General features: G+C 47.5%; 3 protein-coding genes across 5 annotated transcripts; 1 reads left to right on the top strand and 2 right to left on the bottom strand.

Annotated features, from left to right (window-relative positions):
• Nucleotides 1–321: 321 nt before the first annotated feature.
• On the bottom strand, nucleotides 322–2513 carry SCNM1 (sodium channel modifier 1). Its single transcript, XM_034989995.1, has 7 exons — nucleotides 2310–2513; nucleotides 1995–2065; nucleotides 1664–1752; nucleotides 1467–1564; nucleotides 1255–1343; nucleotides 634–828; nucleotides 322–487 (listed from the first exon to the last, which is right to left on the bottom strand). Exons 1-7 carry the CDS (start codon nucleotides 2358–2360, stop codon nucleotides 388–390), a joined length of 693 nt encoding a protein of 230 aa, XP_034845886.1. The 5' UTR covers nucleotides 2361–2513; the 3' UTR covers nucleotides 322–387.
• Nucleotides 2514–2624: 111 nt separating this feature from the next.
• On the top strand, nucleotides 2625–11613 carry LYSMD1 (LysM domain containing 1). 2 transcript variants are annotated; one of them, XM_034989988.1, is made up of 4 exons: nucleotides 2625–3049; nucleotides 3266–3454; nucleotides 9612–9976; nucleotides 10374–11613. In XM_034989988.1, exons 2-4 carry the CDS (start codon nucleotides 3275–3277, stop codon nucleotides 10510–10512), a joined length of 684 nt encoding a protein of 227 aa, XP_034845879.1. In that variant the 5' UTR covers nucleotides 2625–3049; nucleotides 3266–3274; the 3' UTR covers nucleotides 10513–11613. The 2 variants fall into 2 exon arrangements, with proteins under 2 accessions (XP_034845879.1, XP_034845878.1); XM_034989987.1 differs by having other exon boundaries at nucleotides 2625–3454.
• A 14-nt stretch (nucleotides 11614–11627) lies between these two features.
• Nucleotides 11628–14570, bottom strand: TNFAIP8L2 (TNF alpha induced protein 8 like 2). 2 transcript variants are annotated; one of them, XM_034989990.1, is made up of 3 exons: nucleotides 14482–14570; nucleotides 13338–13436; nucleotides 11628–12675 (listed from the first exon to the last, which is right to left on the bottom strand). In XM_034989990.1, the coding sequence occupies exon 3, from the start codon at nucleotides 12668–12670 to the stop codon at nucleotides 12116–12118; it is 555 nt and encodes a 184-aa protein (XP_034845881.1). In that variant the 5' UTR covers nucleotides 12671–12675; nucleotides 13338–13436; nucleotides 14482–14570; the 3' UTR covers nucleotides 11628–12115. The 2 variants fall into 2 exon arrangements, with proteins under 2 accessions (XP_034845881.1, XP_034845880.1); XM_034989989.1 differs by lacking the exon at nucleotides 13338–13436.
• Nucleotides 14571–24006: the final 9436 nt, after the last annotated feature.

The raw sequence follows: 24006 nt of genomic DNA, 5'->3' as shown, positions 1-24006 counted from the left end.
TTCTGACAGACTTATTAATAGGGCATTGGGCTGTGTGCAGCTGACGCTTGGCATGACTTTGGTAGAAGGTGGGGGAGGGGTTAGAAGTATGGGGAGCCATGTACATTGCAGGGAAGAGTTAGCCAGGCTAAGAATGCAGATGTGAAATACTGAAATGGGGGGTGCCTGGGTGGCTCAGTCAGTTAAGCATCTGACTCTTGATCTCAAGTCTTGATCTCAGGGTCGTGAGTTCAAGCCCCACCTCGGGCTCCACGCTGGGTGTTCAGCCTCCTTAAAAAAAAATCCACCAATGAAATCCTGAAATGGGACACGGAAGCCGACTCGAGGAAAGTTAGGCTCCCAGAGCCCGCTGAAATTTATTTGTGAACTAAGTGGGGAAAGAGGGTGTCAGTCTAAGGGGAGATCAGGGGGTTCTTCTTCATCAGAGTCAAACTCAACATTCTCATCTTTTACCCAGCGACCTTGTCCATCTGGGATCCATCCAGAGCTAGAAATATCAGAGAAAATAGAATAGGTCAGGAAAAGAGGTTTAAGAAGTTAGTGGGGATAAGAAAAAAACAACTGAGAAGGATTGAAATAAGGAGAGTCAGAAAGAAAAGAGAAAACTTGAGGAAAGTGATTCTGCATACTCACCTTCGAAGGGTAAGGTAATGATCCAGGACTCGTCTTCTTGTGGGGCTCATGGGTGCAGGGGACGAGACAGTTGCTGGCTCTTTGGCCTGTGGGCCAACCCCAGGCATGGGTTCCCTAGTGATCTTCCCACTCTCGGGCTCAACCTCTGGGGGTGGCAAAGGGGAATGGGAGACAGAGGGACGAGGGGTTTCTGGTCTGGGTAGAGAAGAATCAATGTCTATAAAAGTGATAAAGGAAAAGGGCCAATTCTCCTATGACTCCCAACCCCTTACAGCAGTGCTTCCTAAACTGTGTTCCTCAAGATATTAATAAATGCCCTGCATAAAAAAGAATTTTGGAATCAATGAATTTTTAAAAGTCTAGGTTAAAATTTTTGAGGTTTTTTTAATCTTAAGACTTTGTAGAGCCCTTCAAATATACTAATATTACTATTCTTCAAGTAGGATTACAAAGTGCAATTTCTGAAACAAACAAACAAAGGCAAAATCCTCTTTTTCCTGAAATAGCAGTTAACATCTCTGGAATACTCGTATTCCTGAGAATACAATTTGGAATACCATCATTTTAGAGCCATTTATCTCCTCTGTCCCTCCCTACCTCTGGCTTTCCAACCCCACAGACCTGTACTTCCGGCGGCAGCAACTGTTATAGTAAGGAGCTCTGTGCAGAGCACTTTGGGTGGTAAGTCGAGTCTGGGTTAACAGAGGAGCCTGGTATGGAGATGGGAAACAGAGTCAGAGTCTTCAGAGCTAGAAAGAAGTCAAAGCCCTTCAAGCCTAAGGTGTGCAGCAGGCCCACCTGAAACACAAACCATTCCCCCACCCCCCCACTACCTCAGCCTTGGTCTCTGACGGCCTCAATTCATTCTGCTGTCTTGGACTCTGGTCCATTCCCTTTCCTGGCTGCTTCTTGCCATAGAAAAGCTGCAGGCCTGAGGATTGAGGGGAAGAGAATTAAAAACAGAACAGCAGAGTATCTGCAGACATTTGGAGAGTTTATTCTCTGACCCCCTGTCTTCCCTCAAACTTACTGGACAGATGTTTCTTGCCTGCACGGTGGGCAGTCAGCATGGCCAGGGTGTCCAGTACAGGTCGGTGGGGACAGATGGCACAAGCAAAGCTGGAGATGAGGAGAGAAGATATTTGGTCCCGGGTGAGTGGGGTCTGGGCTGTTGGTCCCACTTGACCTAGCAATCCTTTCCAAAGCCAAACTCTGAGGTCTCCCAATCTCCACCACCCACATCCCTGTCCCTCACTCCCCACCAAAGAATCCTAGATACTCCCGCTCTCCCCGCTTGATAACAAAATTTTATTAAGCTTCTAACCGCAGAACCCTCAGGCTTGATCACCCCTCGCGCTCACCGTCCATCCCGTAGCATCAGCGCCTCATCCTCTGGGATGTAACTGGCCAGCAGGTCCCCGACTCTTCGTTTCTACAGGGGGTAACGGGACGGCATCGGCCGGATAGGAGGGAGGGACGGAAGGGAAACGACAGGGACGAGGATTGAAAGGGAGTAAGGACCATGAGAACAGAAATCAGAGCGAAAAAGGGGTCACTACCCAGCTCTAGCCGCTCCCTCCCGCGTCCTCCCCCCAACCGCAGCTGTTGCCAGAGCAACAAAACAGCTCCTTCACAGGGTAGTGAAACTGCTCCCAACGCTCTCCTCTTGCGCTTACTTTAAGCACGTTGAGTTGACTCCAATCATCCCCTTCCCTCTTGAAAGACATTACGATTGAGTCCCAGAAGCGAGCAATTCTCCTGAGCCGCCTCCGCCACTCCTTCCAGGCCACCGTAGCAAGAATGGGACGTCTCCCATTTCCTTCGGCTTTCTTTCCGGTTGGCCTCCTTATTGCCCTGGAAGCGCTTCCCTGTATGCGCAGCGCTATCCGAAAGCCCGCCCACAGCCTGCCGAGGGTACCGCACTTCCGGCGCGACCCGGCGACCCCGCACACGCGGGGCCTTTTGGGAAATGAAGTCTTTTTTTTTTTTTTCAAGGAGCTTGCCGCCCAGCTGGCTCCTGGCCCTTGCATCTTGGCTGATTCGAGGCGTATGGGGAGACAAGAACCTAAACGTGGAGACCGATTTTGATGCTGTGACAGATCTGATGGGGAGCGGGCCTTGGAGGATCTCTGAGTGGAAAGTGAACTACAAACTCTCGCGGTCATCACGCGCCTCCTCTGCCGCCGACAGCCCACCAGTGGTGGGCCGGATTTATTCCTGACACTAGCGGACCAACCCCGGGACGGGGCGGAGCCAGGGAGCTGGGGGAACCCAGGAGGCGGGGGCTGCCCGACCTGGGGGCGGGTGGCAAACGGAGCGGAGTGTGGAGGAGGGTAGCTACAGTTCAAAGGTCAGAGGTCAACATAGCGACTTGTGAGACGGTCGAAAGTCAGCAGGGTGCTAAGGATAGACTCAGGTAGGGACTGAATCCTCGGCATAGATTTGTGGGAAGGGGGCTTGGAAGGAGGACAAACGACAGCCGAGGGGGCGCGAAGTGCCGGGGGAGGCGGAGAGTTAGGAGAGGAGACAGAAGGGGAAAGGAATCCCCTGGATATCCATTCCTAGACCCCAGTCCCAACACTGTCGGGCACTTAGCCAGGCCTCCCTTAGTTGCAACCCCGGCTGTCAACAGGGTGAGGAGATGACTTCTCCCTCTAGACAGGCCCCCCTCGGGGGGTCAGGACTGCTTCAAGGGAGCCGGGCTCGTTCTTACGGAAGCCTGGTGCAGTCTGCCTGCTCCCCGGTGAGGGAAAGACGCCTGGAGCATCAGTTGGCCCCCGGAGACACCCTGGCTGGACTAGCACTCAAATACGGGGTGACGGTGAGTTTTCCACGATCGGGATGCAGACTACCATTTAGAAGAAATTTATTCCTCATTAGAATGTAATGACTCTTCTAAGCAACTTCCCCTGAAATTTTCCTGATTGTGGTCTGATCCACCTTTATCTTTTTGTTTTCCCATCTCAGTGTTGCCCTGTCTGGTTGGGACAAGTCCTGTGCCACTATCCCAGTGGAGAGGAGCTGCTTCTATTTATTATGTCAGTCTCTATCCTAGAGGCTTTACATACATTGGCCCATTTGATTCTCACATCCCTATCAAACGTACAATTATTGTCTCCTGTTTACAGAAGAAGAAACTGAGACTTAGATTGGCTAACCAATTTGACCAAGATCAACTAACTAATGAGTATTAGAGTGGGAATTCAAACAGGTCTAACTCCAAAGCTCGTACTGTTAACCACATAGAAACTTTTTAATTGCAAGTGATTAAGCATTACAGCAAACAATGGAGAGCTGATTTCTAATTCTAAGTTTTTATGAGACCAGTATTCTAACCACTCTAGTTCTAAGTTTTGTTTGTTTTTTGTGTTTTTTTTAAGATTCATGTATTTATTTGTGGAGGGTGGGGGTCTGAGGGGCAGAGGGAGAGGTAGAAAGAATCCCAAGCAGACTCACAGGCAGGCATGGAGCCCCACTCGTGGCTCCACGCCAGGACCCTGAGACCAGGACCTGAGCAGAAATCAAGAGTCCATTGCTTAACTGACTGAGCCACCCAGGCACCCCGGTTCTAAGTTTTTATTTTTATTTATTTATTTATTTTTAAAGATTTTATTTATTTATTTGAGACAGAGAGAATGAGAGACAGAGAGCATGAGAGGGAGGAGGGTCAGAGGGAGAAGCAGACTCCCTGCCGAGCAGGGAGCCCCATGCGGGACTCGATCCCGGGACTCCAGGATCATGACCTGAGCCGAAGGCAGTCGCTTAACCAACTGACCCACCCAGGCGCCCCTAAGTTTTTAAACTCTATCTCTTCTGGTTCTTTTTTTACTCCTCAGCGCTCTGCATTCTTTCCAGTAGGGTGGCCTCCTTGGTGCAAAACAGGTACTCTCTATGCCAGGCATTTCAGGCTATGCGTGTGGTATATTTAATAGGTGTAAAAATACATTGCATTGAACTTGATGAGTTTTTTTCCATATCCTGTCAAATATAGCCAACATTTATTTTTATTTTTTTATTTTTTTTTTAAGATTTTATTTATTTAATTGACACAGAGAGAGAGAGACAGCAGGGGAGAGTGGGAGAGGGAGAAGCAGGCTTCCCACTGAGCAGGGATCCCAATGCAGGGCTTGATCCCAGGACCCTGGAATCATGACCTGAGCCGAAGGCAGTCACTTAACCAACTGAGCCACCCAGGCACCCCTCTTTTTATTTTTTTATTAAAATTTTTTAGCCAACATTTTTTTAAGATTTATTTATTTATTATTTTAGAGAGAGAAAGCATGGGATGGGGAGGGGCAGAGGGAGAGGGAAAGAACGTCAAGCAGACTCCCTGCTAAGCATGGAGCCAGATGCCAGGCTCCATCTCACGACCCTGAGATCATGACCTGGGCAAAGATCAAGAGAGACACTCAACCGCAACTGAGCCACCCAGGCACCCCTAGCCAACATTTCTATGCTTGGTATGTTTAAGCACTGTTCTAACCATCCCGAGAGATAGGAACATAAATAAAATGTGTAGATATTGCCCTCATGTAATTTGCAGTCTAGTGAGAAATGAATGGGGACACAGATAATGATTGCAGGTGATTGAATGTGGTGAGTTTGTAGAGGTATTAACAAAGGGTTAGAGGGGCGCCTGGGTGGCTCATTCGGTTAAGCGTCTGCCTTCAGCTTGGGTCATGATCCCAGGGTCCTGGGATGGAGCCCGGCATTGGGCTCCCTGCTCAGTGGGGAGCCTGCTTCTCCCTCTCCCTCTGCCTGCTGCTGCCCCTGCTTGTGCTCTCTCTCTCAAATAAATAAATAGAATCTTAAAAACAAACAAACAAAAAAGGGTTGGAAATCAGAAAAGAAGATTAATTTTTAGCTGGAAAGGGACAAGGAAGGACACAAGTGTAGATTTTAAGGGAATTTTAAGGGGCCTTGAAAGATTTAGAAGTTCCTTCCCGTAGCTCCTCTACAAACCTATAATCCTTTATACCTTTTTTTTTTTTTTTTTAAGATTTTATTTAGGGGCGCCTGGGTGGCTCAGTCGTTAAGTGTCTGCCTTCTGCTCAGGTCATGGTCCCAGGGTCCTGGGATCAAGCCCCGCATCGGGCTCCCTACTCCGCGGGAGGCCTGCTTCTCCCTCTCCCACTCCCACTGCTTGTGTTCCCTCTCTTGCTGTGTCTCTCTCTGTCAAATAAATAAAAAATCTTTTAAAAAAAGAAAAGATTTGGGGTGCCTGGGTGGCTCAGTTGGTTAAGCAACTGCCTTCGGCTCAGGTCATGATCCTGGAGTCCCTGGATCGAGTCCCGCATCGGGCTCCCTGCTCGGTGGGGAGTCTGCTTCTCCCTCTGACCCTCCCCACTCTCATGTGCTCTCTCTCATTCTCTCTCTCTCAAATAAATAAATAAAATCTAAAAAAAAAAGATTTTATTTATTTATTTGACAGAGAGAGACACAGCGAGAGAGGGAACACAAACAGGGGGAGCAGGAGAGGGAGAAGCAGGCTTCGCACTGAGCGGGGAGCCTGATGCGGGGCTTGATCCCAGGATCCCGGGATCATGACCTGAGCCAAAGGCAGACACTTAACAACTGAGCCACCCAGGCGCCCCCGGTTGTTTGTACCTTTTACATGTTTGTCTTCCCAATAACCTCTACTTTCCTTAAGGGACAGAACTGTTTTCTTTCAATTTTATATCTCTGGAGTCTGGCATAGTCCCCAGCACATAGAAGCCAATAGATGTTTTTTTGAACGAATGAAAACATGGCTAAGATTTCCACAGGTGGAGACTGGGAGGATAGGAAAGTGAACATTTCAAGTAGAGGCCATGGCCTAAACAAAGGAAGTGGATATGAAAGTACTGAGTGGCCCCTTCATCCCAGCAGAGGCTCAGAAGCTGTGCAAAGAAGAGAACCGTGCCACTGGTAAATCAGCTATTATTTATGGAGGTTTTCTTACAGCCCTGTACCCTGCTGAGTACAAAAAAGCTCTGTAGTCTAGTGAAGGGTTCCAGGTTCTGGCCTCATTCTGCTGCTTACCAGCTGAGTGGCTGCATAAGTCACTTCACCTGTCTGGGACCTGTTTCCTTACCATTTGTAAAATGAGGATGAGGTATTAAATAATGATAATTACCTGAGTTGTCATCACCTGTCATTTAAAGGACACTTAGTATGTGCCAAGTTCTATATATTATCTCATATTATCTCCATAAGATTTTATGAAGTGGATGTAACTAGTCCCCAGATATTTAAAGATAAGGAAAGCGAGGCTTAGGGTCATAACTTGCTACAGACTACAAGTCTGCTTAGTAGAGCTAGGATTCAGACCAGGTTGTCTCATTCTAAAATCCTCACTTTGAATTGCTCTGTTAAACTAACTAGATTCTAATGGCCTTTCTAGCTCAGCAGACTAGCTCAGCAGCCTAGGACTCCTCTGGGGTTTGGCTTTGGTTGCATCCTTTTTAAAGGGGGAATGATGTTGCCTTATATGGTACTTCTAGGAAATAATAAAAGCACCAGAAAATTCACAGAATTCATAACATCTTCGAGCTAGGGACTTAGGATATTATCTAGGCAAAATAAAATCTATAGCATTAAAGCGCTTTGCAAAATAAGGGTACAAAACTACAAGCCAATTTTAATTTTTTTTATAGTTCAAATTAATCCAGTTTTATTTTGGACACATTATAGCATAAGATTTTTACTAACATACTACATTTGCGGTTTCTATATTTTGTTATCTAGTTTATTTACTCATAAAGCATTAATGAACCTCTACTGTGTGCCAAGTTTGGGTGATGCTGAGGAGTGCCTTAGGATACAGAAACAGCATCCCTGCCCTCAAAGGACTCACAGAGTTTGGGCAAGACAAATATGCAAAGAGGTGAATAACAATATAATAGGGTAGGTATTATGCGGCAATATTTACAGCATACCTTGGGAGCCCTGGAGAAGGTAACACAAAGGGAGTGATAGTTGATGAGAAGTTTTCCCAGCAGAGAAGGGGACAGTGGAGAAGTATTTTAGGTAGATAAAGACACAAAGGTGTGAAAGATCATAAAATGTTCAGAAAAAAAATGAAAAGTTCAGGATGGCAAAATGTATAGGTGGCAGAAGAAGAGAGATGAAGCTAGACATCTTACGGGGGTAGATTGAGAACCCTTGAATGCTAATTTGAATTTTATCTCTGAGCCAATGGGGAGCCATAGGAGGTTGATAAAGCAGGGTAGTAGGTTGATCAGATTAATTTTTTTTTAGAAAGATAGATGTTAGCAGGGTGGAGATACATAGACGTGGAGAGAGGAAGACCAGTTAAAAAAACCGTTGTAGGGGCGCCTGGGTGGCTCAGTTGGTTAAGCGACTGCCTTCGGCTCAGGTCATGATCCTGGAGTCCCTGGATCGAGTCCCGCATCGGGCTCCCTGCTCAGCAGGGAGCCTGCTTCTCCCTCTGACCCTCACCCCTCTCATGTGCTCTCTCTCTCTCATTCTCTCTGTCTCAAATAAATAAATAAAATCTTTAAAAAAAAAACAAAACCGTTGTAATGCCCGGATAAGAAATATTAAAAATCTGTTTTAAGGTAATGGTGGTCAACATAAAGGTCAGACTAGACAGGAGAGAGATTTTCGCAGCACTTTTGTTGACCAGTTCGGTATGGGTGTTGAAAGAAAAGAGTGATTATGGATGGCATTGATATTTCTACCTTGGGTGGCAAGTGGAAGGCAATGCCAGTCACTATGTTCGGTGATGAATAAATAGGTACTAAATATTTGGTCAGTGAAATTATTAATATTAGTGTGAAGAGCATCCCCAGAAGGAATAAAAAGGCCCAGCTTTGTCATTAACTTGCTGGATAGTATTAGGCAAGTAACTTAACCTCTCTGAGCCTCAGTTCCTTCATCTTTAACAGAAGTTCTTTCTTTTTTTTTTTTTTTTTTTGATTTTATTTATTTGACAGAGACAGACACAGCGAGAGAGGGGACACAAGCAGGGGCAGAGGGAGAGGGAGAAGCAGGCTCCCCGCTGAGCAGGGAGCCTGATGCGGGACTCGATCCCAGAACCCTGGGATCATGACCTGAGCCGAAGGCAGACGCTTAACGACTGAGCCATCCAGGCGCCCTTTAACAGAAGTTCTTAAAGTGAGGTCTAGGGATCCCTTGGAGTCTCAGGGACTCAGGATCTCAGGATCACAAGGTCAAAACTATTTTCATAGTAATGATAATAAGGCTCTATCTTTTTCATTCTCATTCTCATGAGTGTACTCTATTTTCCAGAAGCTATAAGACATTTAATATTACAGCCCATTGAATGTCGAGGCAGATAGGAGAATCCTCTGTGGTCTTTTGTTAACTCAGACATTAAAGTGACTTGCAAAAATGTAAAACAGTGCCTCTCTTTTTGCTCCATTTGTTGTTGTTTTGGAAAATAGTTATTTTCCATTAAAATATTTATGTTAACATGTAATGGTTATTTTGTTTTAAACATGTATTTATTTTACAGAGAGCAGGAGCGAGTATGGGGGGCGCCAAGGGAGAGGGAGAGAGAATCTCCAGCAGACCCCCTGCTGAGCCAGGAGCCTGATCCAGGGCTCAATGCCACCACCCTGAGATCAGACCTGAGCCGAAATCAGGAGTCAGATGCTTAACTGACTGAGCCACCCAGATGCCCCTATAATGGGTTATTTAAAAGAAATACACGTTTTTCAGTTTGTTCAGTTTTAATTTATAATACCTTAAATGTTGATAGCTATAATCTACATAAATGAAAGCTTTTTTTCCTCAATAGTTTTTAATAATGTCAGGGGACCCTAACACCGAAAAGTATGGAAACCTCTGATCAATAAAATAGGAATGATATTAATATCAGCCCTTTGTATTTTAGCTTGGTTGTTATAGGGTCAGATAAGACTCTGTACAATCACTTTAAAAGGCATGAGATGCTGAACAAATAGAAGATTGATATTATTACTGTCATTAATTGCGGTGACTTTTTTTTAAAGATGGAACAGATTAAGCGTGCAAACCGCCTTTATACTAATGACTCCATCTTCCTGAAGAAAACCCTCTACATCCCCATCCTGACAGAGCCCAGAGACCTGTTCAATGGTTTGGATTCTGAGGAAGAGAAGGATGGAGAGGAAGAGGCACAGTCAAGTAAGGATGAAGCTCGGCCACCCTCAGCTGACAGGAAGAAACAAGAGACAGGTTCAGGCCGTGCTAACGGGGAGGTCCTTCCCACACCTGGCCGGGAACCCCCAACTCCCATCCATGACCTCTCTGCCTCTGATTTCCTTAAGAAGCTTGATTCACAGATCAGCCTATCAAAGAAGGCTGCTGCCCAGAAGCTGAAAAAGGGGGAAAGTGGGTGAGTCTTGAACGGTTCCTTTTAAGCCCCTCCATAGACTTCTGCCTCCTTGCAACCTTACCTAACCAGACCCACAAGTAGTCAGCAGAAGCAGGGGAAAGCCTTTCGCCCAGGTGGCCCTGAAACAACAGAGCCAGTGGCTGCTGGGATGGGTAGAGCAGCAGGAAATGGTTCTCTGTTCTCACTGGGGTGAAGTAGATGAGTGGTGGTGTAGCTCTCATGATCCATGAAGGAGCATTAGGGTTAGAATTTATCGAGAGGGTAATGAGACTCCATCTCAGAGCAAGCAGCTCATGTATATTAGGAGGGGAGGACAGCTTCCCATGTACCTGTTCACTGGGCCCTTTCTCAGGTTCTTCCCCTGACCTGTCACTTTGCCCCCTTTCCTCACCTGCAGGGTACCTGGGGAGGATTCAGGCCTTCACCTGAGCTCCCCACGGATGCAGCAGCGAGCAGTCCTAGGTCCAGTGCCGCTGACCCGGACCGCTCGGACCCGGATGCTTCGGGACCAGGAGGATGAAATCTTCAAACTCTGATGTCCCCAGAACTGATTGAGAGAAGATGTTGAAGGAGCAACTTGAGGGGGAGAGGAGCCTGAGGTGAGGCTCAAGAACATGGCTTCCCAGCCCACCTCCCTCCCTCCTGCCATCTTCCCAGCCTCCTGTCGATCTAGAGTTCCTTGGCCTGGGGCAGCTTTATTGGGGATGGGGAATAGAACCCTCCTCAGTTCTTGGGCTGAATCTAGAGCTGTCTTTTAGATTCAAAAGGCTCTTTTTACATCCCGGCTGCCTTTCCCATCCCTTTTACCGTTCCTTGGCCTTAGAGCAGGGAGACAAGGACTCCCCCAGCCCCCAACCTCCTCCCCATTTCCGACTATATTACCTAATTTATTTGGTGCTATATTGAAGTAATATTTGTTTGCTGTATCTTATTGTTTCCCTCTTGTAACTGAAAAATGGGATTTCTATAGTTCTGGGGCAAGGGGAATCCAGGACCAGAGAGCCAGTGACTGCCGGTTCCCCACCTTTGCCGCCACCTTAGGCAAGCATGTTACTGAGGATGGGGCAATCTGTGACCTAGCCCTTCTGCAGAGAATGGCAGACAGTGCTGGGCCTTTCCCCCAATCTCAAAGTAAAGCGTTTGGGCTCAGTTCTGACTAACCAGTTCATAACTTTTTCATAACTCTCGCTCTGAGAAAAAACAGCGAAGTAGGGACCAGAACTCTCCATGCCACCAGTTCACCCTTCTAACCTGCTCCTCTGTTCAGCCTGTGTGAGGCTAAGGGATGAAAGAAGAATTACCTTGGAGTTTGAAGAGGAGGACGGTTGGGGGAGACTTTTTGTTGTGGGAGTTTCTTTGTTACACTCCCTCCCCACCAGAGCCTGTTGATCTATGCCTTGCTCCTCACTGCATATTTATTTGCAATTTGTAGCACTGATCTGCGGTACAGTTGGTTTTTGTTTTGTTTTAGTTTCTTAAGCAGAAGTAGGCAAGGGAACCCCAGTGATACTTGAAACTATGCCTCAGTCTCCCGTATGGAAATGGTGAGAGGTGAGATAAGTGGTGTTTCTGTATCTCTTGCCTCTGTGACGGTCGTAAGGTGTAAGAAGCTGGAGAGATTAAACATTGAGCCCTGTGCATGTTAAGTAGTTTTATTTCCCCTGTGAGAATCTCCCCTGCCCTAGCCCCTTCTTCCTGCGCTCTGGAACAGAGCCTCTGGTATCTGTCCATGCTCTGCCTGGAGCTGGAGGTCTAGGAGGGCCCTCCTGTCTTTAGTGTCCCCTGAAGGGTTAGTTGGGCTATGCCCTCTTCCCCTGGTTCACAATGGAGGGGGCTTCCCTGTTTCAAATGTCCCTTATGGGGGAAATAGAGATCCAAGTTTCACTTCGTCTTTTTCAGGCAGCTTTGTTTCCTGTGCTGGGGCTGGAGTGGGAGAGAGGCCTCAACCCTCAGCTTTGCTTCTTCTCCACCAGCAGTTGGGGGGGTGGGGTGGTCTCAGAGGCAAAAGCACTCTGGGGAAAGACTGAAGCCTGAGGACTGAAGAGCATTAGTGCAGATGAGCAGGGTTAGAGAGCCCATTCGGTGTGGTTTTCTCAGTCCGCGGTGCGGCTAAGGTAGGACGTGCTGGGTCCCGAGCTGTCAGAGCTTGCCCTCGTCCAGCAGCTTCCGGAGCCCATCGCAGATCTTGCCCCGGTGCTGAGTGAAGTCGGGCCCATAGAGGGCCGTGAGCAGGCCGGCGTCGGAGAAGTGATCGAACACGTGGCGGATGCGGCCGTGCGACTTGGGCGTGAGGTGGCGCGCCACCAGCTCCAGCAGCGTGTCCCGGCACTCGGTCAGCAGGCCGGCCAGCACGGCCGCCTCGAAGGTGAAGTCCACCTCGCCGAAGCTGAGCGCGGTCATGGCGCCCTGCCGCAGCTTTTGGCGGAAGCGGTCAGCCAGGGCCAGCTCGCCGGGGCCGAAGCAGCCGCTGCGGTGCAGCACGGCCACCTTGACGGCCACCTTGACGAGGTCCTTGAGAACGCGCTGCGCCTGCGGCCGGCTGTGCGTGTACTCCTTGGAAACGCGGTAGAGCTCGTCGAGCACCTCGCTGCTAGTCTCGTCCATGAACAGATGCGCCACCGAGCGACCTGCCATCTTACTCAGCAGCTTCTTCTCTGCTTGCAGTGCCAGACTCTTTGAGCTGAAGGACTCCATAGTTCCTGGGGAAGGGGGAGGGGGGTCTGCGGTCAGATACTGGAAGAAACGCCACAGGCTTGCGTAGAAAGAGAGAAATGGCTTTTCTCCCTTTCTCTGGTTTCTATCTCATTGTCATCTTTTTTTTTTTTTTAAGATTTTATTTATTTTAATTAGAGAGAGCACAAGTAGGCAGAGCGGCAAGCAGAGGGAGAGGGAGAAGCAGGCTCCCCGCAGAGCAGGGAGCCCGATGTGGGGCTCGATCCCAGGACCCTGGGATCATGACCTGAGCTGAAGGCAGACGCTTAACGACTGAGCCACCCAGGCGCCACTCATTGTCATCTTTCTTTGTCATCTTTTCTCCCTGGGCCCCCTCAGTCTTCTCTGCCTTGTTCCCATTTCTTTTCCTGTGGAACTGTAGGAAATCTCAACCTCTACACTTCCCAGAGGGGCATGCTAGCTTTGGTGGGGGCGTGAGGGCACACAGGCCGCTAGCCCCCAGAAGTGAAGCCTTAAAGGGGAAGTCGGCTGTTGCTGGGCTACAGGGGAAAAGATAAGGCTCACCTGGCGGCTAGTTGTCACAGCGACCACTGGGGACACTGACTATGTACCATACATCTATGAGGTGTGGCTGTTACTCTCCTTGCTTTACAGCCAAGCAAACTGAGGCTTGCTTTAAATAATTTACCCGAGGTCAAACGCAACCATCTTCCTGACTCCAAAAGTCCGTGGCAGCTCGTGTGCTATACTGCCTTGGGAAGTGGGTGAGGTAGGGGTCCCAGGAGTCCTGGTAAAAATAATAACTCACGTTTATTGAGAACATATGTGCCAAGTGCTTTATGGGAATTGTCCCAGTCTTCCCAACCCTTTGTAAGGTAGGTGTCCCCATCTTGCCATGAGAACACTGAAGCTAAGAGAAATCAAGCAACTTGGCCAAAGTCACTAGCAAATGATTAAAATGGGCCTCGAACTACAGAACCCAAAGAAACCTCCTTCCCTGGAACGCTTTCACTGAGGTTGATACAGACTAAGGAAGCATGAGAAACAAACACCTCCGGGGGGGCAGGTAGTAGTAGAGGCCCGTGGTCTTCTGCTGGGACTGAACCGAGGACCTTCCTGGTGGCACATCACCGCCACATATCCAGGGTTCTCTCCCCGTGGTCTTTGCCCGTGGTTCTGGTTGTTTTGCTTCTTACTTCCCCCCTCCCCTGCTCTGCAGGATGTGGCTGTTACCGCAGTAAGGAGCAGCCTCGCCCTCTCCCCTGAAGGCACAGGGGAGATGGGTACCGTTGCGGGGAGGGTCTTGCCCCGCTGTATCAGTCCAGTGGGAACCTGAAACCTTGCTTTTTGCTCCTGGCCTTGGGGTTTTCTGGACCGGGCTCCACAGCCGGAAGAGGAGATTGCTCCATGCGAGCCTTCCTTCCTCGTTGGCCTTCCTGTTACCCAGCTCTTCATTGCACCCGTGGTTATCTCACATCTGGTCCACTGTCCTCTCCCTCCCGTTTCAGCCTCCCTTTTTCTCTTGTCTGGGTCCTGCCCTGCGATCCTCGGGCCAAGCTCTCCCTCTGGCCATTATGTCTACCTCCATGTCTCCTACGATGTCCTCACATCTCTCAGTATTCTGTCACACACCCATATCACCCCCATGCCTCCACCCTGCCTCTATACTGTCCCAAACCATGTCTTTCTGAGGCTGCCTTGCCCCAGGGAAGACTGAGCTGGGCCTCTGCTGAGAGTCTCACAACATGGAAGGCTCAGGCTGACAGAGCTGGGACTCTTCTGCCACCATCACCCCTAAAGCCTCTACCCTTATGTCGCTGACGGCCCCTCACCTGCCGCGTGCGCTGGGTGCCAGTCTCGCCTTGGACGTTCCGGGAGAGCTGACAGAATGGAGAAGCTCCTAAGTGAGAGGCCCTTTGGCTTGGCCCCACCCCTCAAGCCCCGCCTACCTACTCTGTGCTCAACCTCCCGTTCATCACACTGTCTTTGAGACAGTGTGGCCCAAGAGCCTCCTAGAAATGCAACAAAGGTTAAAAGGAGTAGCACTCTGTAGGAAATAGCCCTGGTTTTGTGAGGTTAGGGGGACGGATTGCGCATCCTCTGCTTTCAAATTGTCTGCCTCTTTATTTCCTTGATGCCCAGTTCTTGAGATCTTCTTCTTCTATTTCTGTGATACTGGGAAGGATGTGAAGTACAAATTGCTAGGGTGGGGGTCAGTGGGGAAAGTTCTGAAGATTAGGCTGGAGATGCCAGAGCTGGGCCAGAGACCAGCAGATGTGAGTGTGTTCCTGGAGTCTCCAGGGAAGGGTGGTGCTCAGGGCAGCGATACCATGAACATAGGCTTCCAGTAGTTGGCTGGGTAAGGGGTGGCATGGACTGTCCCCACCCTTACTCCTAGAGAGGAAGGTGCTGGGGACAGGGTGGCCAAACCAGATGTGACCAGCAGGTGTCAGCACAGCATTGAACCACTAGAGGAAACACGCCCGCTTGCTGTGCTTTGTCGCTGCTACAGGGATGCAGAAATGAAGATAAGTTACAGTTTCTGAAGGAGGCCAAAGTATTTACCATCAAGAATCATCCTTGGGGTGCCTGGGTGGCTCAGTCAGTTAAGCGTCTGCCTTCGGCTCAGGTCCTGATCCCAGGGTCCTGGGATCGAGCCCCAGGTCAGGCCCCCTGCTCAGCGGGAAGCCTGCTTCTCCGGCTCCCTCTGCCCCTCCCCCGCTTGTGCTCGATTTCTCTCTCTCTCAGATAAATAGATAAAATCTTTTTTTTTTTTTTAAGATTTTATTTATTTGAGACAGAGAGAATGAGATACAGAGAGCATGAGAGGGAGGAGGGTCAGAGGGAGAAGCAGACTCCCTGCCGAGCAGGGAGCCCGATGCGGGACTCGATTCCGGGACTCCAGGATCATGACCTGAGCCGAAGGCAGTCGCTTAACCGACTGAGCCACCCAGGCGCCCAAATAGATAAAATCTTAAAAAAAAAAAAAAAAAGAATCAGACAGCCTTGTTAGGGAGATAAACTTAAGCATATGTAACTACAGTGCAAGTCAAATGATGTCATTAACTTAATAGAAATTGGAAGAATAATGACAGTAAAAAGAAGTTTAGATTATTTCTGATAGGAGGGCCGAAGAGGCAGAATGAGAAGGATGGATTCAACTATTTACTAGGCAGAAATGGGGGAGAAGTGCTTCCCAGACGATGGGAATTAGCATAAGCCATACAACAGATAAAGGTAATATGGGGCATACTCAGAAAGTGCTGATTTATTCTGTATGTCTGCAGCCCAGAAAGAAGTGAAGAAGGAAAATGCAGACCGTGGTAGGCTTTAACAGACTTGCTCAAGTGTTCACATTTCTTCTGTGGGCAGTAGGGAGACATTTGGCATTTGGGATCAGCGGGGAGACATCAGTAGCTCAGTGAGAATGGGCTAGAGGCTTCATTAGGTTTTTCGCTGTGGGAGGGCCTGCTGGATCAGGGGTTAGCTTGCTTAAGCACAGGATGAGGCCTGATGAGAGACCTCGGGCTTTGGTGATTTTATAAGAAGTTCCAGCAGAAGGGGAAGGATTGGAACATTGGCTAGGTGGCAAAAGCTGAAGAGTAAAGTGAGGTTCGGAAGTAGGAGCCATCCTCCTTGCATGATGCCACAACAACCGTGGGTCCTGCCTCTTGGGAGACAGTGGTTGAGCCTTGGCCCCTTCCTTACTGCCATCTCTCACCACAGGGTCTAGAGCTGAGGGCCCCTGATACAGCCTAGACTGGGAGATGCTGACGACTCCTTTGAGGAGTATGATGGTAAGGGGATGAAGAGCAAAGCTACTTTCCAGGTAGCTTAAGGGGGTGGGGAGCTGGACTGAGAGAGGGACTATTTTTAGCTTGGGGTTTGAAGACATTTGTAGGCTGAGCTGAAGGAGCAGGTGGAGAGGAATGTTTCCAAAGCGCCAAGGAGAGGGAATGGCTAAGGAGCAAGGTGTGGGGGCAGATGGCAAAGAGCGGACTGGAGTTCCGGAGAGGGAAGTGAGGAGAGATCAGAGGTCATATTTGTTGAGTGCACTCTGCCCCATGTTATGTAAATACCTCATTTAACTCTCTGGTACCCTTATGAGTTAAATGTTGCCGTATCCTGTTTGTTGATTGGAAAAGGCTGAGGCTTCGAGAGATTAAATAACCTGTCCCCAAATTCAAGAGCTAGTTAAATGGCCAACAGAGGGCCTTGCATGATTCCCAAGTCTGTGCCTTTCCTGCTAATTACCTCACAAGACTGTGAGGCAGTGAGTTCGGCCTCATAATGAATGTGGCAGCATTCTACTCCTATATCCTCTGATCAATTCACTGATCCTACATTCTGGGGACAGCCATACGTGGGGCACTACCAAAACAATAGGGACAGGAGAGTCCTTTTTAAAAGAAATGCGCAATCTAATTGAAAAACAGGGGAAGTGTGAATACAGGAAGATGCAAATACAGTGATACTTGCTGAATCCAGAATTCTACTACCAATTCCTTATGCATTGACCTCCCCAGCTTCTCCTCGGGTCTGCTCCTTGTCCTCAGCAATATCTGCCCCTTGTATCGGAGCTGTGTTGCAATTCTCTCAGTTCCTCCAGTGCTCATCCTGTGTGGTTGCTGTCCCTCTCTTTCCACCTTGTCCTGTGTTCTAGACTTTCCTACTTCTTGTTTCTCTGCCTGGAACTCTTCCCACACACACCTCTTCCTACTCAGCCTTCAGTCTCAGCTGGATAGTCATTAGACCCCTCTGATATATAGTCCTTTAGAACTGTATACCTCCCTCTTAGAGTGTGGCCCCCTTCACTGTAATTTGTGCTTTTATCAACCGCATCCCCACTAGCCTGTAAACTCCATGAGGGCGGGGATGACGCCTTAGAGCCCGCAGCGTGCCTGGCACACACTCTGCTGAATCAATATTGGCTGAAACAATAAATTCAAAACCCACCCAAGAACTAGGAGATAAGGGGGACGTAGTAGCAACCTAACAGTCACATGTAGTATTATGCATTTAATTCACTCACGGGCAAGTGTTTCTTTTATTTTCTCTTAATCTATACCCATTTTGAATAACCTCCGAACCCACAGCATATAATCAGCAGCAAATTAAAAGAGGAAAGAGGAGCTTTTAGAAGCAAGAGCACTGATAACAATGAAAATTCACACAGATTGGGGCACCTGGGTGGCTCAGTCGGTTAAGCGTCTGCCTTTGGCTCAGGTCATGATCCCAGGGTCCTAGGATCGAGCCCCATGTCTGGCTCCCTGCTTGGGGAGTCTGCTTCTCTCTCTGCCCCTCCCCCCGCTCATTATCTCTCTCTCTCTCTCAAATAAATAAATAAATCTTAAAAAAAAAGAAAAAAAGAAAATTCACACAGATCAAAAGAGGGGACTAGGAAAACAAAAAAGGAGACAAATGAAAACTAGCATTTGTGGCCATATATAGAAGAGGAGCGCACAGTATTAAGCATGTATATTCTAGACTTTGCTGTCCTCACTGTTTTCCTGTACAATTAAGTTCGCAGCACTTCCTCTGAGTAAGGAAACAACTGGTTGAGTGATGGCATCTTTTTTTTTTTTAAGATTTTATTTATTTATTTGAGACAGAATGAGATACAGAGAGCATGAGAGGGAGGAGGGTCAGAGGGAGAAGCAGACTCCCCGCTGAGCAGGGAGCCCGATGCGGGACTCGATCCCGGGACTCCAGGATCATGACCTGAGCCGAAGGCAGTCGCTTAACCAACCGAGCCACCCAGGCGCCCTGAGTGATGGCATCTTAAATGTGTGAAACATTTTTGGATTTACGGAACATTTCTCCTGCATCACTTTACTTGATAGTGTGAGGTGGGCAAGCAGGGAAAGTGACCACTCACAGATGGCAGACTCAGCCTTAGAGAGAAGTGATTTATCCAAAGTCATGCTCCACAGCTCAGTCTAGGTCTTGGTGACCCAGTCACACTCTTCCCACTATCTAATCCACAGGAGATTAACAATACCTTTTGGAATAATCCCTATTTGAAACAGTTAAAATGAAAATGTTTTGCACTCGATTGGGTAAACTTCAGTTATCTGGGACAAAATGCGGAAGGGAACATTCCTATGCTTCTGTTTAGCTGAGGTTGCACCATGGTTAAGCTCAGTACTCTCGAATCATTTTAGGAAGAGAAAGTTCAGTGTCATTTGAAGCAGTCAAGCAAGACTTCAGCCTGACATAGCTGGAAGTAGTTCACATCTTTGATGCATTTTTTTCTTCCTCCACTCACCAAATGCCAGGCATTATGACTAAGTGCTGGAAATACAAAGATAAAAGACAAGCTTCCTGTCTTTACACTGAGTGGTAAAAACCTATGGAAAATCCAAATGGAAATATCCAATAAGCGGTTGTAAAAGTGAGTTTAGAGCTTAGGAGAAAGACCCAGGTTGAATAGCTAGATTTTATGAGGAACAGCACGTAAGTCATTATTTTTTTAAAGATTTTATTTATTTATTTCAGAGAAAAAGTGTGAGCAGGGAGAAGGGCAAAAGGAGAGGGAGGGAGAGAATCTTCAGCAGACTACATGCTAAGCACAGAGCCCATCATGTGGTTCGATCTCACGATCCTGACATCATGACCTGAGCTGAAACCAAGAGTCTGATACTTAACTGACTGAGCCACCCAGGTGCCCCACATAAGTCATTATTGTAACGTTTGGTGTGGGTTATCTTGACCAATGAGAATGTGTAGAGCAAGAAGAGGTGACTAAGGACACGACTCTAGGGAACAGCAACATTTAAGGAGAGGTCAGAGAAGGCTGAGAAAGAGAGGTCATAGTAATAGAAGTGAAGTCATTCATTCTTTTAAATAATATATATTGGGGCACCTGGGTGGTGCAGTTGGTTAAGCATCTGACTCTTGATTTCCACTCAGGTCATGATCTCAGGGTCGTGGCATTGAGCCCCGCCTCAGGCTCTGCTCAGCACAGTCTGCTTGAGATTCTCTGCCCCCCCCACCCCTCCTGCTTGTGCTCTCACTCTCTAAAGTGAGTAAATAAATCTTTTTTTTTTTTTAAAGATTTTATTTATTTATTTGCGAGAGAGAGAATGAGAGAGAGCACATGAGACGGGGGAGGGTCAGAGGGAGAAGCAGACTCCCTGCTGAGCAGGGAGCCCGATGTGGGACTCGATCCAGGGACTCCAGGATCATGACCTGAGCCGAAGGCAGTCGCTTAACCAACTGAGCCACCCAGGTGCCCCGTGAGTAAATAAATCCTTAAAAAAATTTTTTTAATTAAAAAATATATTTATTAAGCCCCTAGTTTCTGTCAAGAGAAAGTACCCAGGAGCCAAAAGGAGAGCACTTCAAGGAAGGAGGGGTTAAGAGGGTCAAATGCCATAAAGAGGGCAAAAGGATAAAGACTGAAGAGCTGTTCACTGAATGTGACACGGAGGTCATTAAGGGCCTTGATGGGAACAATCTCAGTGGATTAATGGGGGTAAAAAATAAGATGATTGAGAAGTGAATGAGAATAAGGAAATGCGTGAGTATAGGTGGCTCTACAGTTTAGCTGTGAAGGGAAGAAACTGAGTGATAGCTAAATACAGACAAGGATCAAGGGAAAGTTGAGAATTTTTTTTTTTTTAATCACATGAAATCCTTGAGCATGTGTAGATACTGAGGGGAAAATGTCAGTAGAAAAAGGAAAGGTTAAAAATGAAGGAGAAAGGGGCGCCTGGGTGGCTCAGTCGGTTAAGCATCTGACTTTTGTTTCAGCTCAGGTCATGATCTCAGGGTCCTGAGATTGAGCCCTGAGTTGGGCTCAGGATGGGGTCTACTTGTCCCTCTCCCTCTGCTCCTCCCCCTGAGCGTGCTCTCTCTCTCTCAAATAAGTAAATAAAAGGGGCGCCTGGGTGGCTCAGTTGGTTAAGCAACTGCCTTTGCCTCAGGTGATGATCTTGGAGTCCCTGGATCGAGTCCCCGCATCGGGCTCCCTGCTCAGTGAGGAGCCTGCTTCTCCCTCTAACCCTCCCCCGCGCATGTACTCTCTCTCTCTCTCATTCTCGCTCTCTCAAATAAATAAATAAATCTTTAAAAAAAGAAAAAGAAAATAATGCTACAAAACTGTTATTATAAAAAAAAAGTAAATAAAAATCTTTTCTAAAAATGAAGGAGAAAGGATTTGAAGACATGTGGAATAAGGCCCCTAAGTAAGAGATGGGACAGATTTAGGCAACCAGTGTGTTAACAGTTAACTGCTGCTATGTGCCAGGCACTGTGCTAAGTGCAAAGTATACAGAGACAAGCAAGACAGCCTAGCTAGGCCCTGTGTGCATGGAGCTTATGGTAACGTGGGAAGGTGAAACCTGGACAGGCAATATGGGTGCCTCATCTACTGGGATGACAGAGATGTGAGGATGCAGCGAAGTACATCTGGAGAGGGCCCAAGAAGTTGGTGGAATTCTCACATTACTACTGTTTTCTCTGACGATGCATGTGGGTTCTGCTGAGATATGCAAGGAAGTAGTGAGGAGAGAAACTTGAGGAATGAGGTGGAAGTCTGAAATAGCTACTTTTAAGGATTGGGAGAGGGTGATTTTCCATGCTTGGAGATCCTGAATTTATTAGTCTCCAATCTGTGGGACTGTGGGATTTTCTCCACAAGACGCTGAGGAGTAGGATTTGTCCTTTGAAGGAGTTCATCCATTTCTTTCCATACCCAGTGCCACCATCCTTACCTGACTGCCTCTTTCCCCTCATCTTTGAACCCCTTATTTTCTTGCTAGTAGGTTTCCTTGTCTTCTTGCTAAAATAAAGCATTTTGACAAATAACAACATTATTTGAGAACGTAAAATAACATCCTATTCCTGTCAGATTATTTTAACCTACTCACTTAAGAATTCCAGGCCTTCCATAATTTGTCTCCCTTTTCCCTTTCCTCTACTTGTAACTACTGTCTTTCTGTTAGTATGTTAGTCATACCTGGCCTTTTGCTATCCATGCTTCAGGCTCAATGCTTACCAAGTACAAACTTTTGTTTAAGCTATGTTACTCTTTGGAACATTTTCTCCTTTCTCTAACACCAAGCCAACTCCCACCAAAATTCTCCTATTCACCATGATAAAATGTATCCAACATCTTTCCCTGCAGTCATCATGAAAAACATTGTCTTTTCTTTCATTTAGGAATTACACTCAATGTAGCTCACTCTTTCTTTCCTTTCTTTCTTTCTTTCTTTTGAGACTTGGTATTGCATTTTATTTATTTATTTATTTTTTTAAGATTTTATTTATTTGCCAGACAGAGATAGCGAGAGCAGGAACACAAGCAGGGGGAGTGAGAGAGGGAGAAGCAGGCTTCCTGTGGAGCAGGGAGCCCGATGTGGGGCTCGATCCCAGGACCCTGGGATCATGACCTGAGCCAAAGGCAGACACTTAACCGACTGAGCCACCCAGGTGCCCCAAAAGATTTTATTTTTAAGTAATCTCTAAACCCAACATGGGGCTCGAACCCACAACTGCAAGATCAAGAGTCACATGTTCTACCTAGTGAGCCAGCCAAGCGCCCCAATGACCATTTTATTTTTTCTTTTTATCTTTCTTTCAAGATTTTGTTTTATTTTTATTTTTTTTTTATTTTTTTATTTTTTTAAGATTTTATTTATTTATTTGAGAGAGAGAGAATGAGAGAGAGCAAGCACATGAGAGGGGGGAGGGTCAGAGGGAGAAGCAGACTCCCTGCCGAGCAGGGAGCCCGATGCGGGACTCGATCCCGGGACTCCAGGATCATGACCTGAGCCGAAGGCCGTCGCTTAACCAACTGAGCCACCCAGGTGCCCCAAGATTTTGTTTTATTTTTAAATATTTTATTTATTTGAGAGAGTAAGGACAAGCAGGGGGAGAGGGAGAAGCGGGCTCCCTACTGAGCAGGGAGCCCGATGATGTGGGCTCCATCCCAGGACCCCAAGATCATGACCTGAGCTAAAGTCAAACACTTAACAGACTGAGCCACCCAGGCGCCCTTTCTGTGTTTATTTCTATGAGTTAGTGGAATAGCTACTTCTCTTAAACTTAAAGGGATTGTCTTATGTATGGTCATCACTTGTGTAGACTGTGTGCCTGGTGACTTGCTGGCTGGCTGGAGTTTTGGCTGTCATGGGCTGGTGGTCTCGGGGCTCTCCTTCCTGGGACTGCCCTGGTGGGATGGTAGATGGTCATGTTTTTAAAGACTGGGACCACATCCTACAGTGGATTGTACCTGAAGTAAATGCTTAATACTTATTGTATAGAACTGATATTTTAGGTGGGCCCTAAAATTTTAAATAAATTGGGGCACCAGGGTGGCTCAGTTGTTAAGCATCTGCCTTCGGCTCAGGTCATGATCCCAGGGTCCTGGGATCGAGCCCCGCATCGAGCCCCGCATTGGGCTCCCTGCTCCGCGGAGAGCCTGTGTCTCCCTCTCCCACTCCCACTGCTTGTGTTCCCTCTCTCGCTGTCTCTCTCTGTCATATAAATAAATAAAATCTTAAAAAAAATTTTTTAAATAAATTATACCTCAGTCTCCATTCACTAATCTATTTAATGAGCACATATTTGATTACCTAAGTCCTTTGCTAACAGCTGGGGAGATTTCTTTCGACCTCTGAGTGCCTTTATATTTTGAGGTGTCTTTCTCCCCAAAACCTCTTTACAGCCTTTAAAACACCGAATTGCCTTGGACCCAAGACCCCCTGTAATTAGCCTTGTGTAAGTATTGTTCTATTGTTTCTGATTAGTCTCAACTGGTTCAACTGGCCTTTCATCTGTGTGTGTGTGTGTGTGTGTGTGTGTTTATATTTCTTGCTTTCTCGTTGTGAGGCTTAGCCCAGTCAGTGATGCTACCCATCTTGATCTCAGTTCAGTAAAGACTGGCCATAAGTAGCAAACCCCTGCTCCTCCTTTCCTCCAGCCCAGAAACTAGTATGTGGGAGTAGGGGAAAGGAGGTGCCCACTCAGATAAAACTATCCAAGAATGCCAGTGTCTCCCAGGCCACCCACTATCCTGGGAATTTTGAGAACGTCTTTTGTCCTAGCCCCCATGCAGGGAAAAAATCTCAGCAGGCAATACCAAGGTGGGAGCCAAGCAGTGCTGTCTAAAGTAGTCTCATTCTTCCTCCCCGCTGACCTTCCCAGAATCAAAGGGTCTTTATGGAGGGTGGAGATGGAGAAGGAGAAGTTTTGCTGTCTGAAGGAATGTCCAGGGCCCTCTGAAGAAAGATGGAATAGGGTGCCTGGATGGCTCAGTCGTTAAGCATCTGCCTTCGGCTCAGGTCATGATTGCATGACCCCTGCATCGGGCTCCCTGCTCAGCGGGAGGCCTGCTTCTCCCTCTCCCACTC

This window comes from Mirounga leonina, unplaced genomic scaffold, assembly GCF_011800145.1.
Source record: "Mirounga leonina isolate KUSES-001 unplaced genomic scaffold, KU_Mleo_1.0 Mir_493, whole genome shotgun sequence".
NCBI lineage: Eukaryota > Metazoa > Chordata > Mammalia > Carnivora > Phocidae > Mirounga > Mirounga leonina.
Note: the sequence above shows the minus strand (reverse complement) of the source record. Positions and strands in the feature narration are given on the sequence as shown.

Bases quoted from the DNA above. Each gene is read 5' to 3' on its own strand.
- SCNM1 (XM_034989995.1), bottom strand. From the start codon at position 2,360: ATGTCTTTCAAGAGGGAAGGGGATGATTGGAGTCAACTCAACGTGCTT. The intron at 1,753-1,994 runs GTGAGCGCGAGG...CCTCATCTCCAG, and splicing joins CTGATGCTACGGGATGGACG to CTTTGCTTGTGCCATCTGTC. The intron at 1,565-1,663 runs GTAAGTTTGAGG...CTCAATCCTCAG, and splicing joins AGGCAAGAAACATCTGTCCA to GCCTGCAGCTTTTCTATGGC.
- TNFAIP8L2 (XM_034989990.1), bottom strand. From the start codon at position 12,670: ATGGAGTCCTTCAGCTCAAAGAGTCTGGCACTGCAAGCAGAGAAGAAG.
- LYSMD1 (XM_034989988.1), top strand. From the start codon at position 3,275: ATGACTTCTCCCTCTAGACAGGCCCCCCTCGGGGGGTCAGGACTGCTT. The intron at 3,455-9,611 runs GTGAGTTTTCCA...TTTTTTTTAAAG, and splicing joins CACTCAAATACGGGGTGACG to ATGGAACAGATTAAGCGTGC. The intron at 9,977-10,373 runs GTGAGTCTTGAA...CCTCACCTGCAG, and splicing joins CTGAAAAAGGGGGAAAGTGG to GGTACCTGGGGAGGATTCAG.